Genomic DNA, 16487 nt, shown 5'->3' with positions numbered 1-16487 from the left:
AAAAAAAAAAAAAAAAGGAACATTTACACAATAAGCCAGTCACCCATCCTGTCATTTTCCACATCCCCATTGTAATTATTGAAATCCTTATGCTTGAAGAGGAGTTTTTCTCCCTCCCATCCCAAATTCTATTTTGGGAATAGACTTGTAATTGTGTGTTTGTTAATATAGCTGTCTGTTGCCATGAACAAAGTGAGGTCACCAATTTACTATTACAGCTCTGCCACAGAGTTAAGGACCGTAGAAGAGCTACTAGCACTTAACTTAAACACTCCATTTTTTGCTTTGTATTGTTCTGTTTTTTGTTTTTAAATTGTTTTCAGTCCAAAGAATATCAGGGGGAAAATAATTGGCATAATCAGGTTCATATTTTGATAGGCTGGAGTTCTTCCTAGTGTTAAATGTGTCTGTGACTTTTGTATTTAATATGGAATGTGCTATGTTCTCCATTAAAGGCTTTTCAAGGGTTCCCTGGAAATAGATTGAGAATTAAGATGTGTGAAACATTTTAAAAATGTGTTGTTTATCTAATTCATTGTTATTTACCAAGGAAAATGCTCATCTGATTACTGATTATTTTATACTGTAGTATTCAGTACTCAAAGTATTTATAGTTTGGACTTGTATTTATGCATTTTTAAAACTTGAGCCCATACACTGAAATTATACTTTGATGTTATTTTTCTCCATCTGTCTAAAAACACTTAGAAGATGTAATGCGTATATCCCAGGATGGATGAATGAATTGAAAACATGAGGCAGATTCTTAACTGATAAGAATTATGTGGCTGACTTTAAGTCAGCAAGCTATGTCAGCTGTGACAATTCAGAGCAGTTGAAGTTTTAACTCAGAACGTATCTTACAACTGGAACATGGAGAAAAACAGATTTTTTTTTTTTTTTTGAATGGCTGTCTCAGACATTCCTGCCCTAAACCCAGCAGCATTAAAAAGCATCAAAAAATGCATGTATTTCACCATATGAAGCCACAGATGGTTTTGGTTGATTTCTGCCATGAAGAGATTTCTCCAGTTGCTGTGAGGTAGAGATGGGCTCTGAAGCTACCTTACACATCTTTTGGCTTTGCCACATACTAACATACATTAGTTTTATGCAATAATTAAGTGAGAAGAACCCATTTGGTTGCAAGCTGAATGAAACAAAGTTGCCTGTAGAGCCCCCGGGAAAAAGGTTCCTCACCCCCATATGAAAAAAAAGGACCTAAACTGAAATAAGATAATGGGGGGAGAAAAAAAAAAAAAAACTTAAAACAAGAACAATCTGAAATTACTAAACTATATAGACAATGTTGCTGTGTTACCTAGCTTATGTGGGCATGTAAAAATATGTGCACATTTTTATCAAGACCCCAGAAAAGCTGGACTAGATAATTTCAGCGCTATTAAACTCGGGATTCAGCAATTCAGGGGTCCGAGGCCAAAGGCTGAAACAGGGCAAAAGTTTCAGCTATGATTTCACATACATTAGGAGATACGATAATCTGAGTTGTAACAGCCACAAAATGGTCCCAAAGCAAACGACCACTTTTCTACCTCCTGTCTTGCCTTCCTGTGAAAAAGAACATGCCCAACTTAGCTTCTGTTAGCTTAGAAATCAGTAGCTACTAACTGAATCCATTAGCAATAAACTTTTCAGCTGCTGTATATCTCTTGTACCAGCAGGCTTCCTCTACTCCATAGAGAATTCAGAGCACTCTCCTCTCTGATCGCGGTGCAGACATCATCTGTGTTACTCTACACACAGCACACGTGAAAAATGAAGTTCGTGATCCTTCAGCTGAGAGCTCTTATGGAACAATCTGAAATTTAGCAGATCCCATCATAACTATTTTGATTATGTACCAATTTAGGAAATGATTCATACTGAAGACAGTGCTGAAGCCTATTTCAACGCATGATAAATTTTCAGTATTTGTCCAAGAGATTTTCAAAATCAGTATCTTGCTCTCTAATCGAACAATTTGTTTTGCAGACTTACAATATTCCCAGGTGAAGCAAACACCACCGTTCTGAGTCAGTAGTCAAAATACTTCTTTCTCATGCTTTGGTTTCAGATTTCTGTACTACCATGAAATGGGAAAATACTGATAATACTGCATCAGGAAGAAATACTTGCCACTAAGACTCTTCTCTTCAGTGCTGCCTTTTTGTTGACCTAAAGCACCACACAAAGCATTGGGTTGTGAATTAAGAAAAAGGGATTTATACTGAGTAAAGCCTTTGATTCACCATCTGATGATGAATAGGAATCTTTTAAGTCATGTGACTTAAAATTAATATAATTTACTGTTTAAAGTGATATTAAAATTACACACTGAAGATTCCATGCAAGGACAAAAGACTATTAGCGGTAGTGATTTATTCATTCCACCGATTTTGTCACTTTATTTTGTCTGATTTAACATCAGGATGAACAAATGCTTCAGATTTGCTTGTAAACAGTGAGTCTCTTCATAGCCCAGCAGAAAACAGGACGCATTGTTATAGTTTTCCTGTATTTTTACAATGCATGAGAGGTACTCACACTTAAAAGCTGACACCTTTTATTATAATAAAAATAAATACACCTGCGTTGGATTTGGTAAGTCTTTGGAGGTACACAGATAATAATCTTAGTGATTTATAATCTTGTAGCTATATGCCTGATGTTTGTTTCCTCATCAGCAGAGATGATTTGAAAGGCAGATGTGCGTCTTCTTGAAACTCTGAGATACACCTCTAAACTCCCATATTGTTTGTACCTACAGATCAAATTAGAACTTCCTCCTATTGTCTTTCTCGTGTGTCCCATCGTCCCTAACTGACGCATATTGCATAGTCTACTCATTTCAAACACGACTATGGAGTGTTCAAGATGAAAATGTTTCTAAAACTGAAAAATGGCTGAATTCCAAAGATTATTATCAGCCCATCCATTTCTTGCAATGTTACATGATAGAATTTTCCATACCACACACACACACTTTCCATGGTCTTTGATTTCACACTAGCAAGAGATGTATTACTATGGCACTTTGTTATCACTGAAACTAACTTGTAAACTGTCCATAGCATTAAAGCAATGGGAATTGGTGTGGGATGACCTTGCGGGCTGTGTTTCAAATTTGAATGATTCTAAGAATCATTAGGGCTGGACATCTTATAAGTAGTACACAATAGTGCATTCTGATAAATAGTACATTGTAATGTTTGGGATGAAGACAAGAAATGTGGGAATGTCCCAGCTTTTTACTTAAGAAATCAATTTTTAACTGAGCATATATAGCTATGATGAGATGAAATTTCACGCTAGCTTTACTCTAGCTGCATCAATTCAACTGTTACATTATTACATTTGGCCATTTTGCAACAGCACCAAAATCAGGAGGTAGCCAAAGTAATTGGGATCAAGGTATTTTATAGTGAGGAAGGGAAATAACTTTTTTATGAAGCATAGAATTAATCTATGGAGTTTATTACCCTAGTTGTCCTAGAATATAGTGCATTGGTTGTTCTCAAAATCAGATTAGACATTTATTTATGGATAGAATAATGTCTGCAGTAACATTATATCTGAAGGATAAAATTGGTCACAATTATAGCCCTCATATTTTAGGTCATCAACCAATCACTAATTCAATAACTCCAGGAGCTGTGAGAGAGGAACTTGATTTGGGGATATATTTCTCCATAATTATCAATAATGAGATTTCATGGACTTTTCCCTTTGATCTCATGAGGTAGAAGAAAGGACCACACAGTAGTATTATAAATATGTGTACCCATAGTTTGTTGTTGTTCTTCTTCTCGTGGACAATATAATGCATATATTATATCCTGTTCAGCTAATGGTTGTAGCCCAAGGGTTAATGATGGGAAAGGACAGACATGGTAAACGAGGGGAGAGCAGTGAATTTTGTTTACATTGACTTTAGTAAAGCTTTTGACGCTGTCTCCCATACGAACCTCATAGACAAGCTGATGAAGGGCAGGCTAGATAAGTGGTCGGTGAGATGGACTGAAAACTGACTGAACTGCTGGGCTCAGAGGGATTGTGGTCGATGGCACAGTGTCCGCCTGGAGTCCAGTCACTATGATGTCCCCGAGGGGCCGATACTGGGGGCCAGTACTGTTTATCTTCATTAATGACCTGGGCCAGAGGCCGTAAAGCATCCTCAGCAAGTTCACAGATGACCCCAAAGTGGGAGGAGCGTCTCATACACCGGAGGGCTGTGCTGCTCTTCAGAGGGGCCTCGACAAGCTGGAGAGATGGGCAGAGAAGAACTCGATGCCGTTCAACACGGGGAAGCGGCAAGTCCTGCCCCCGGGGAGGGATAACGCCGTGCACCAGGACAGGCTGGGGGCTGACCAGGTGGAGAGCAGCTTTGCAGAGAAGGAGCCGGGGGCCCTGGTGGACAGCAAGCGGACCACGAGCCAGCAACGTAGCCCTGTGGCAAGAAGGCCAACGGTCTGCTGGGCTGCATTAGGAAGAGCTTTGCCAGCAGGTCAAAGGGAGCGGCCCTCCCGCTCTACTCAGCCCCGGTGAGGCCACAGCACACCTGGAGTGCTGTGTCCAGCGCTGGACTCCCCACTGCAAGAGAGACGTGGATTTACTGGAGCAAGCCCAGCAAAGGGCCCCCAGAGACGATGAAGGAACTGGAGCATCTGTCATGCGAGGGGAAGCAGAGAGAGCCAGGACCGTTCAGCCTGGACGAGAGAAGGCTCAGGGGGGATCTTATCCACGCGCGTACATCCCTGATGGCAGAGAGTAAAGAAGACGGAGCCAGACTCTTCTCGGTGGTGGCCAGTGCCGGGACGAAAGGCAACGGGCACAAGCTGGAACACCGGAAATTCTGTTTGAGCGTAAGAAAACACTTTGTTGCTGTGAGGGTGGCTGAAGAGGTTGCTCAGAGAGGCTGTGGCTTCTCTGTCCTTGGAGATGTTGGAAACCCACCTGGGCCCGATGCTGGGCAATCTGCCTTGGCTGACCCTGCTTGAGCAGGGAGTTTGGACCAGATGATCTCCGAGGTCCCTTCCAACCGCAGCTATCCTGTGAATCTGTGAATAATAAATGCATGCATTTGTGAGAAAATCTTACCTAATTCTGTGAGCGAATCTGTTTAGTAGTTCTAAGTTCAGAAGTTCTAACTCTTGGTGCTGATGGATCCTCTTTTCCTCTATAGCTTTCTTCTTTTGTCTAATTCTAACTTCTACTTACCACAGGTTCAGCAGCTTTTCATATTGAGAAAATCTTTTTTATCCTGCAAAAATTGAACTTGAAAGAATTCCAAAAACTAGAGCACATAGCGCATAAGACTTAGAGCATAAACAATGTTAAATATGACATTAATTCATGCTAGAGAAACAGGCTTTTTACAAGAAAGCCTTTTTTTTTTTTTTTCTCAGAAACAGGAAGTCTAGTGAAAAGATGCAATTGTGATTAAATATTCTCTGCTCCTTTTCAGGGTGCGCAATGATTTCGATGTGCATACAAACCGAATGATCGGCAGCCATGGGTATTGTACTCAGGTACGTAAGTGTGGAGCCTTGAAGTCACTGTAGGCCTCTGCAGGCAGAACTAGGAATTGATCTGTGGGAAGAGATGACATTTTTTCTTTTAAGGTCCTCATATTTTTCCTCTTTTCCCGTAGTGTCAAGCATCTTCACCCGTTGTTTCGTTTCCCATGTATTTTGACAGATTTTTGTCTTTGCTTTCAGAGCCTCTGCTTTTTGGCCTGTTTTTCTGGTCTGGGTATGTGTAAATGTGCACTGTCTCTTTTGATTATTTTTGAATTTAGCTGATTTTAGGGCTGAGATAAAGATGACGTAGAAAACTGACTTTCCTCCCTGCCATCTCAGAATGGCGACAGAGCCTGTGTGTCTAGCATCCTTCTGTATTAATGTTTGGTGCTCAGCTAGCTGAGCTGATGCTAACTGATTCTTTAAACTGGAGATACTGATTATAGGAGTATGTAACAGAAGTGGTTGCTGAAAACATGCAGTCTGAATTGCTATCTGACACTTAGGCCCACAGTTTTATACAGGCTAAATTCCAGCTCATGTTCTGTACCAAGCGTCTCCTGCTGATTGGCTCTACTTTTGCAGAGACATCCAGCCGGTTGGAAACACTGTGTCTTGGACACATAGGTGAAATGTAGATCCCAGAATTCTGGGACATGGATTCCCCCAAAGCTGGGATATGGGCAGAAACTATGTGGTCTGAATATGGTCTACAGTTATTAAATATGTAGCACTGGCATTTTGGCTGCAAAAGGCAAGTTTCATTTTTTTTCTCTTAAACTGTTGCTCCAAGACTTTTGGACTGAAATTACACAGTGATTCCTCAGAAAGGTGGTGGAACATCACAGCAGATTTAGAAATCCTGTAAGCATCAGTAAGAGTCTATGAACTTTGGGGGTTCCTTCAGGAGAAAAATTGGGCTATAAATGAGTGCAGTTATTTTTATAATCATACCTCAAATCCAAGCTGGCAATATCAGTGTTATTCATATCTTACGGCATGGTAATTTGTTTTATTTTTTTCCTGGAAACTTTCTTGTTTTTCCCGTCATGTTTGTTGGCATATGTTATTTATTAGTGATTTACTAGTTATATTCTGTAGCACAGTCTGCCTCTAGATATTGTTTTTTACTGTTGCATCATAGCTGGCCCTGAAGTGTCCTTGTGTTGCCCATGCTAAGTGAAATGTCTGGTGTCTCTTTCTGTTTCTTGGATTTTAGATGCACTCACATGCGCACATGCAAACACACACACATGCGCACACACCCTCACCCTTTAGCCTGCTACACACCCCTAATTCAGTTGGACAGGAAAGAATCAACAATCTGGTAAAGCGAGTGTGAGTATATAGGTGATGGAGACTTGACCTGAAGCCATAAGGGTGACTTTCTTACTGAGTGAGACCAAGTTCATCCAGGAATAATTGTGTTCAAAACTTAAATATACATCACAACTAAATAACAGATCAGTACTGTAAAATGTATTGGGCGAGTAAAACAGAGTGAGACCAAAATCTTTTGGAGTAGTGAGTCACAGGTTTTTCTTGTGGGTCAGCATACACTTTAATAATATTAATTAAAAATATAGAGGAGGCAAGAGGGCTTAATGGTCCAACTTTCAGCTAGTTGTAGTGGTTTCGCAAGACATCACTGGTTTGTAAAAACAGTTTGGAAGCCATTCTTATTTTCCCCAATTCCAGTTAACATACTGGGATGGTGCTTTCCAGTGTTACGTATCAGTCATTTTCAAAAAATGGGTCCTCCCCAGTCCTTCTCAAAAAATGGGTCCTCCCAGATTGACTTCTCAATCTAGAGAAACAGGAAAGATGGCACAGGAAGCAGAGCGGAAGGATGCTGGAAGGAGAGAGGACCGCAAGACTTTGCATATTTCATTACAGTCTAAAGCAAAAAAAATCTTGCCTTCCCAGTAGACACATATCGCTGTTACGGGTAGTTTTTCTCTAGTAAGCTGTTAAAACCTGCATGCACACACAAGCACACAAATTGCATAAATTTTTGATAGATACCATTTATGCTCCAGCTTTCATTGTACAGAAGAAGGGACACCAAAATGTTTTACTTTGGAAAAAAAATCACTAGTCTGAGAAAGCCGAGAATTGGATATGAGAACAAATTGATTATTAGCAGCTTGCCTTGTTAAAGTTGACTATTGAAAATAGAGCTGATATTTCTTCATTTTAATTTGAGAGTAGCCTAAACTTCTGAAAAGATCGTATAGTTACCCTTATTTATCTGGTCAAGCTTAAACCCCCGGCATAAATTAAGGGTATGGTACATACTTTAACTTATCAGTCCTGAATAAAGGGTGCACTGATGCCTGGTGCAGGCAAGGTGTATAACTGTTTTTTTTTTTTTTTTTTTTTAAATATATCATAAACAGGAATTAGTGAACTTGCTTCTGACTGGCAAAGCTGTATCCAATGTTTTTAATAATGTGATAGAGCTGGACTCTGGAAACGACAATATCACGATTTTGAAAGGCATCACAAGTCGCAGTGATATTGGTTTGCTGTCGCTATTTGAGCACTATGATGTTTGTCAGGTACGTTTTGCATTCTTCTGGTTTTAACTAAAAATGAAACAATTAATAAGATTAAAATTGGTTTGGAATGAATGTATCAACTAAGACATTATGGGCTTGATTGGGTTATGCACTCAGAAGTCTAGTGCTGTTTTAGATGCCCTAAGACATCCTACCTGGCTTCTGAACTGATGCTCCAGAAGCATGTGTTCTCCCTTCTCTCTCACATCTGCCAGCCTTCTGTAAATGGCTTGAGTAGTCTACAGCATCTCAAATGTTATATGCCTGCGTGTTTTATTGAACTGATCTCCTAACGGGGGAGTCATCTCACGAAGACGCTTATATTTAAGTGTAGGTCTGTGTCTGTGAACTAAGATCTGGTCATTGCAGTCCATAGAGTCAAAAGTTGTTCACCTGACTAAGTGTAGGCATGTCACAAATTCACCTGATCTATATTCACTAGATCTCCACAAATTATAGTGGAACTGAGACACCTAGCTCACGTGTAGACACTTATATTTTAGTCATGTGAATATAAGTGACTGAATCTGAAGCTGAAGCCCACACTAAGTGTTCAGTCATGGGCAGCCAGTTTGATTAAATCCTGTAGCCCATGCTGTAGTGGTGGAAGTAGTCATATTGTATTAGCAATAACAGCAGATAGTTAAAATAGCTGACATTATAATGGGAAAGTTCCCTTTAGCACATCTTTAAATCAGTATTTTAATTATATTGTGATGAAAATAAAAAGATAGATTAAAAGTTTCAAAGTAGTGACAGCCATTAAGTTACCTTTGGAAAAACTTGCCTAAGGATTGCACTGATTCTCCATCAACAGACATTATCATTAATATAGGCATATTTCTTAAAGGCATGTTAATCAGATAATCTTGTGTTTGATGTAGGAATACTATTTGAAATTCTCTTGCCTGTGCTAGATGCTAGATTAGATAATTGTAGGGATTTACAATCACTATATCTATAAAAATTACAAAGAGATGAGCAAAGAATTTGTTTGTAGTGATCTAATATAAACGTGTGTCTGAAAACAAAGACTGATTTTAACTATGTCCCATATGGCTGAATTCAGTTACGTTTTCTTGCTACTGACAAATTCCAAATTTCATTTTTAATTAATGCAATGTTTTGCATTATTCACAGGATTATAATTAAGCCTTAAGTTTAGTCAAGAAAGTATATCAGTATATCCAAATCAGATTAATGGACAACAAGCTGGACTAAAAATACATTAGCTTCTGCATATAGTTCAGGCTTTCCTATAGAGAAGGTAACATTTCAAACTTCAAAAACAGATTATGCACTACCATAGCATTTTATTCCATTCTCCAGTGAGGAAAATGACTTCTAAATAGCAAAAGTGGTCAGGGCAGGTAAGAGCTATTTCTTTGTCATCTTCCCCCTAAAAATAAAATCAAAGTTACCTAGTGAATCAGACATAATCTTCCATTTATTTTGCAATTTGTATGATGGAGGGGTTCCATTTCTTCTGCTACTATGCTCTCACTTGGGAGCAGTGATATATTTTCCAAGCCAGTGACTCTTAATCAGTTACAAAACCCCAGTAGACATAGTTTTTTTTTTTTTTTTCCGTTTACTCTAGTTAGACATCTGATGCAAATTGTCTTACTATTTTTAAAAACATTTGTCAGTGCTTCAGTACTTTACATTTCAGTTCTTGTATCTTGGAGGGCTAGAACAAAAGTCAGATTCCAGTGGACTTTTGTCCCAAGGCTGGAGCCTTACTGCTGTGGCTTTAGCATGAAGGGCCAGATTCTACTGTCTGTTACAAAGAAACTAATTTAGAATAATTTAGAAAAAATAAATAAGATGATTGTTAGTTTGCATTGGTGAAAGTGAGAGTAGAATTTGCCTGTAAGTCTTTCAAACTGATTGTTTTCTTCCTCTCAGCATTTTGGTAAGTAGATTCAGCATCCAATTATGTTGTGGCTATGAGGATAGTAACTGAAACCAGGGATGGAAAAGAACCGTCATTTTTTTTCCAGGAGTTAGAAGATCATGATATATAGTGAATCATAGACAGTAGAGATGGAAAACTCCCTTTAGGTCATATCCAGCCAATCTCTCAGGGGATTATACAGGATATTTTATGTCCTGTTGCACAGTAGTCGTTTGCCAACACTCTCTTTAAAAAGTCTGTATCCATGAAGTTCCTGTCTTTCTTCTCAGATGGCCATTTCTTAGTTGATTGTAGTGCACATAACTATAATCTTACCACTTTTCTCTTTGTGGTGATCCCTTGAGTCTCTACTTCAAAACATAAGGAAGTACAAGTAAGAGATTTGCAGGTATCTGCAATAGTGAATGTGGAGGTTTTAATGATATCGACTACCCGTCTCCTGCTTTGGTTGTATTTTCTAATATTAAACCTGACTGTTCATTTACTTGGTTTCCTCTGATTATCATTCTCAATTCTAATCCAACATACCCCCTAAAGAATTCATCGCCATCCGCTAGACATTTGCAAGCTGATGTCACAGTTCCTCCCTTTTTCATCAGTACATCCTGTCCAAAGCTTATTTTTATTGCTCTGCTTCAGACTTCTCCCAACTTACCAATGCACTTAGGAAGAGATATGCATGATTCCAGCACAGAAGCAGATAATCCACCCAGAAAAAGATTTGTGTATAATTTTATCTTCCTTGTGTAAAACATTGAGTATTTGTATATAACCAAGTTTCATTTGATGTGTCTTCAAAGTTGAAAATACCATGAGCATTGAATTAATCATTCTGTCAGATTTCATCATCAGTGGCAAATAAATAAGAACAAAATGATGTACCACTTTTTCCCCAGTGATCACTGGAAGAATCCCTCAGCTGCTGATGCGGTAACCTTTTTCAGTGGATCATGCTGAATGCATTATCTTTGCTGATTGGAAAAATGTGTGCTTCGTGTGATTTGTCTGGAATTGCTAATGTCTGATCATCACTCCCAGTCCTAGCCTATCACCATACTCAATGTATTTGTTGTAACGTGATTACACGTTCTAAATTAGTGCACTATGACAGATGGATTCATTCAGTCTCATTCATATGTGAACACTTAGATCCATAGTGAGATTCCATTTTTTGAGTCAAAAAAGCTAAAGGTCCATTTCCATTTTTTTTTTTTTTTTCTGTAGGCAAGTTATAGGTCTTTGGATTCCTTTTGTTTATGCCAAGCTTATATGCAGGTTATATTATTTGCACCTATTTTCACATTTAACTAAGAGGCCCAAATTAGGATTTTAGCCATTCTATCTTTTCTTTAGGGCTCGTAAAGAGATAGAAATATTTACAAAAGCTGATCCGCCCACATAAAATTAGTGCAGGTTTTCCCCTGTTTGCTGAGCTGCAGCATGCAACATTTGAGTAATTCTCTCAGAGAAGCTGAGCCGTTTCTGCAGCAGGGATGAGACTTCAGAGAAAGAGGTGAGGCAGAGAAGTGGGCAGGACCAACCACAGCAGTCCTAAGTGAGAGAGTCTTGCTTTTGGGTCAGAATCTTTGGTATAAATGCCGTGTTAAAATTTACAGGTCAAAACTTTCAATGATCAGATTCTCTTTTCCAAACTTATTGTCATGTTAAAAGTAGAAACAGACGTTTCTGATGTTTATGCCAGGTCATTTAAAGGAGTAACAACAACAGCAAGAGAAGAATCTTCTGCATTGTCATCTACAGAATTCAAATATATTAATATTATTAATAATAATAATTCATAACAATAATGATAGCATCTAGCATTTATGTGTCAGTTTCTATAAGAAAGTCTCGTTCTTGAGAAGAGGCCAGTATCGTCACCATTTTACAGTGGGGTTTTCAGATGAAAAAAGGCAAAATACTTGCCCCCAGTACATCCAATAAGCTAGTGGATGAACTTGGAAGAGTTCAGGTCTTTTAAATCTCAGAATGTCTCTGATTCTACAGTCATTACAATAGTGGCTGATAAATTTGACTGTCTTTCTGAAATGCTTTTGGAAAACATTTTAGGTTTGTTGTATACAACAAAATAATGGAAGCATTCAAGGTAACTCGTCTCTTTTGAACCTGGACTCTGAGTCTTCTCGGTCTCCAGTGATTCTCTGCTACTTTTCGGCAGTCCTGCTGTAGTAAAGCCACTTATCAGCTGAACTTTCAAGCTCAGCCTACTCTGATTCTTGGTTGTGGCTAAGTCTCTGCTGTCAGCATTTCAGAAGAGACTGATGCTTTTTAGTTCTTACATTTCTTAAAATGAAGAAAAAACCCTGGAACTGACGAAGAAGTGACATGTCCACTTTTCCAATACCTTTTCAAGAAAGTGGGAAGCGTAAATGAACAGAATTTATTCATTAAAATTCCACAGCTGGGAAATATTATCTTTGGTCCCTTTGATGAAACCAGGACCCTGTGCTATAAAAAGACCTACTTGTATTCTGAAATTCACCACACATTCTCTGTCTTCTGGCACGTCACCTGTTTACTTGCCCTGTGGAACATTCTTCCTATAACCTTTTGCGTTAGGAAATCTCTACTTCACAGGCACCTTTTGCAATCGGGTGGACTGGATTCAAGCCAGGTCATTGCTGGGGTGGGGAGAATGTTAGAAAGAGGTATTTACCGTCTTGTTTAAGAAACCTATAGCAAAAATAGGTATGTGCCAAATGGATAATAATGGTCAGTTTAATTTTCCAGTTATTTTTCAGTAATGAGTATGTGGTAGAGATCGTGCCTCACAGATGCATTCTGCAAGTGACCTACTATTTAAGTAAAATGTTTGTGGGTGCTACTGTGGGCAAAAAACATGATATATACAAGTTTGACTGAAACAAGGCTGACAAGGCATTGGCCATTTTAAAAGCCTGTTCTGCATCCTTGTTTATACATCAGCCTTTCTAGCTTGGAAATGAAATGTTCTTTAATGAAGTTCTGTTATCCTCCCACTCATCCTTGGACAATTTTTTTTTTCCCAGAGGGCCCGTGACTGTTGCTGGGATTGGCATCAATTTATTGTCAACATTCTTCCAAATGAAATAGAATCACAGCATTTTTATTTAAGACACTAACAATAGCAAACCTCGCATGTTTTAAAGAGTTTTGCATGCTTTGCAAACAGACATAACAAAATGGTAGGTCAAACATTGTCTAGATATCCCTTAACTTTATAAATACCAGCCTATGGGTCTGGATTTTTCCCATTTAACTTCACGTCCCTTGTAGGCCGAGAGTATTTCAGGTAAGAGTCTAGTCAACTCCCTTTATAATTGATGAACAGGGCAGGGGTGTCCACATTTCCGATGAGACCCATCTCTCCCTTATTTGATTTTACAGCCAGTCAGTGTCTAAAGCAAGAAATATCTTAAGTTCACACTATAAAACAATGCAACTTTAATTTTAAAAAAGTAAAATTCAACAAGCAAAGAAGTAAACTTATGTTAAATGATACCAAAACTCCTGGAGAAAAATGCCACTGCACTAGCCATAGCTAGCGATCCACCTTGGTTTTGATATTAATCTCTTCTTTCTTGAACCATGGCCACTACAAAGGAATGATGAAGTAATGTTTGTTTCAGTTCAAGGTAGATGGTTCAATGTAGTTGAAGAAGCAAAGAATCTAGGTTATGTTTCTTATTTATTTCTTTTGATATATATATGACAAAAGACTGCCATGTTCAATGAGCAGATAAAATCTGAATGGTGAAATACCAAACACTCATGCTGGCAGATACATTGGAATAGTTCTCCAGCAATAGACATTTGTCTATAGAGTTAGTTTAACCATTGAGGAAATATGCATTAAAGTCAGACATGGGAAAAGATCACCCTTGGTGTTGAAAGTGAACCCTTAGCAGGGTGCTTGCTTTTGAAAGGTTGACATTTTCTAAAGATGAGAGTTGTCTCTGTGAAATTTATGAGCATTCTTGAGGAATTTGTAAGGGAGAGGATTATACTTACTAAAGTAGTCATAGGAATTGGAAATATGCAGCATGAAAAGACACCTAATTCATTATTCCCCTTATTTTTTTGCCTGAAACAGATTAATGAGCGTTTGAAAATAAATATTTAAATATTCATGCATTATTACTCTTTTAATAGCTTTTAATGCATTATGATACTATAAGCAGCATAAAAATGAGTTCTTTTGTTATTCTGCAAAGTAGAAAGACAGCTGTTGAGCCCTTAACACAAATAATGTTATTTAATAAAACAGATTCAAGCCACATACTTCTGATTTGGAAATCAGAGGCAACGTTAGATTCATAGGGCAGTATACAGCAGCTGGAAAGAAGGCCCCATTCTCTGGCAGTCACTTGTTGGGTGGCATTCACTCTAGCTTGGCTTAAAGGGTTTCCTGAGAAGTCAGAGCACTGGGTAATCATGCTTGTTCTTCTCCTGTCCTGAATCAAGGTCCTGCAGTGCTCCAACTACCTGTGGACCACTACCACCTACTAACCTGGCCAGGCAATTGAGGGCATACTTTTAGTCCATAAGCGGGCAAAGGAATCCTCACAATGAGGACGAGCAGCTATTTTGGCTCACTGTGGTGCTCTGAAGCGTAAACGGGAGTGATGCTCCACATCACCAATCACCAAATGTGTGTCTTTTTTAGCAAAGACTACCGGACGCATGGAATTTACTTACTATCTAACTAAGCAAAGATATGATTAAGTGAGATTGATCATATCTCACTTGTCAGTAGAAGGGCTCTTTCTGATATCCATGGGTTGTTTCTTTTTTTTTCCCCCTTTTTTCGAGTTGCATCATTTCTTGAGGTCACAAACTTCTTTTTTCTGTATCCATGTCGTTCATGCTTTATAAGCTCCTAGTTACTATGTGAAACCAATTTCTTTTTGTTCAGTCAAGGGCTCTGACTAGTCCACCGGACAATGACTCTTATTTCTTGCTTCTTATCGTTTTACCTGTCATATCATCCATACCTTCCTATTTTTTTTTTTTGTGATTTTCAAATTGCTATACTTTGATAGCTGTTTATACAGGGCTAGATTGAATACAAACCATAAATTCCTTACTACAAAGCAAACTTTTTTTCCTGGTTCTTTATCTGGCAGCCATCTGATCAGGTTGTTTAGACACCTACAGGTCTCAGTGGAAATATACAATATTGGAGGAGAGGATTTACTATGCTTAGATATTTCTATATGATTTCAATACATTAAGACAATTTCTTGGGTGTGAGACATCAGAAGTCGTAAAGACCGTCTTGTGAGTGACTGAAGCTAAGAAACTGTGGTTAGAAGGATCTTCTCTTGCAGAATGTTTGAGGGCTATATGTTATGGTCTTTTTGCTGGTGATCACATCAGCCATCAGTAGTAGCAAAACACAATGGGCTTTTTAGGAGCCTTGGTCTAAGCCTAGCACTTCTTCCATCAACTTTGTTCGGTGTCATTGACTTTGAGTGTTGTCTTGTTCTCGTTTCCAGTCTTGCAATGTATATCGTACTCCAGGCTGGTTTTGCACCTTATCATATGAGAAACATGTTCTTTGTTATCGGTTCTCACTGGTACAGTTTAAAGCAGTGCTGTAAAAACCTGAGAAATATCAAATCTAATTATTTTAGCTACTTGACTGAAGTAATGCAGAACTTGTATAATGGGGTACTGCTAAGCAGATGTCTGTAATCTGTCAAAGGACCAAAGAAATTCTGCAAAAGGCACTGGCTATATTGTACAGAGAAGAATGGGGAGGCAGTGAAATGTTTAAACGTAGTATAAACTGAACATATGATGCTGTAAGTGATTGGTCTTGTGTACTTATTTCTGCATGATAGCTGCTTGTGAGCAGGTGATAAGCAATAAGAGAATGTGTTAAATGTATATTAAAGGAGAGATTCTTTGGGTTCAGGACGCTGATTAGGTAGATGTCACTGAGGACTATTTCATCCTCAATGCAGTCTTACAGTTCTACCTTGCACACTATCCCAAATTAAGAAACTTGTCCAAAGAATTCAGTGGTGAACTGAATTGTGTGGATAGCTAAAGCTGAGGAGGTATTAGAAATACTCTGGAGGAGTCACCTAGTTAATGGGTGGACAACTGCAATAATGTTTTGGGATTCCTGGAGGAAAAGTCTGTAGTGAAAAGGCTAACCAAGGACATAGTCTGGGTCTGAGCGCTGACCCATGATTGTCCTACTGTTTGATAGTTAGCATGTTCACTAGCATGGTGCTGTATTGTGCCAACTGACATGTTCCAGAAAAAGCCTGGACATGATTTGGGGAATGCTATGTGCAAGGGATTATTCCTAATAGGAAGTATAGACAGAATAGACTGTTTTGGTGAGAGAAGAAATTTTAGCCATGTGGACATAGAAAACATTCTACGCCACTTGACCTTAAAGCCGGAGAATGAATCCTGGACCACTTGTTTAATCTACTAGTATAGGAATAGCCTGAGGTATTTGGAGAGCCAGCA

General features: G+C 38.6%; 1 protein-coding gene across 6 annotated transcripts in view; it reads left to right on the top strand.

Annotated features, from left to right (window-relative positions):
* MINDY4 (MINDY lysine 48 deubiquitinase 4) overlaps window positions 1-16487 on the top strand; it is an 88722-nt gene that overhangs the window by 55659 nt on the left and 16576 nt on the right. For all 6 annotated transcript variants that reach the window (XM_068934145.1, XM_068934139.1, XM_068934142.1 and 3 more), the window contains 2 exons: window positions 5465-5528; window positions 7919-8080. In XM_068934145.1, coding sequence (XP_068790246.1) covers window positions 5465-5528; window positions 7919-8080 — 226 coding nt within the window. The remainder of the gene's footprint in view (window positions 1-5464; window positions 5529-7918; window positions 8081-16487) is intronic.

The sequence above is a fragment of the Struthio camelus genome, chromosome 2 (genome assembly GCF_040807025.1).
Source record: "Struthio camelus isolate bStrCam1 chromosome 2, bStrCam1.hap1, whole genome shotgun sequence".
Taxonomy (NCBI): domain Eukaryota; kingdom Metazoa; phylum Chordata; class Aves; order Struthioniformes; family Struthionidae; genus Struthio; species Struthio camelus.
The sequence above is the reverse complement of the archived record's forward strand: the minus strand, read 5'-3'. Positions and strand labels throughout refer to the sequence as shown.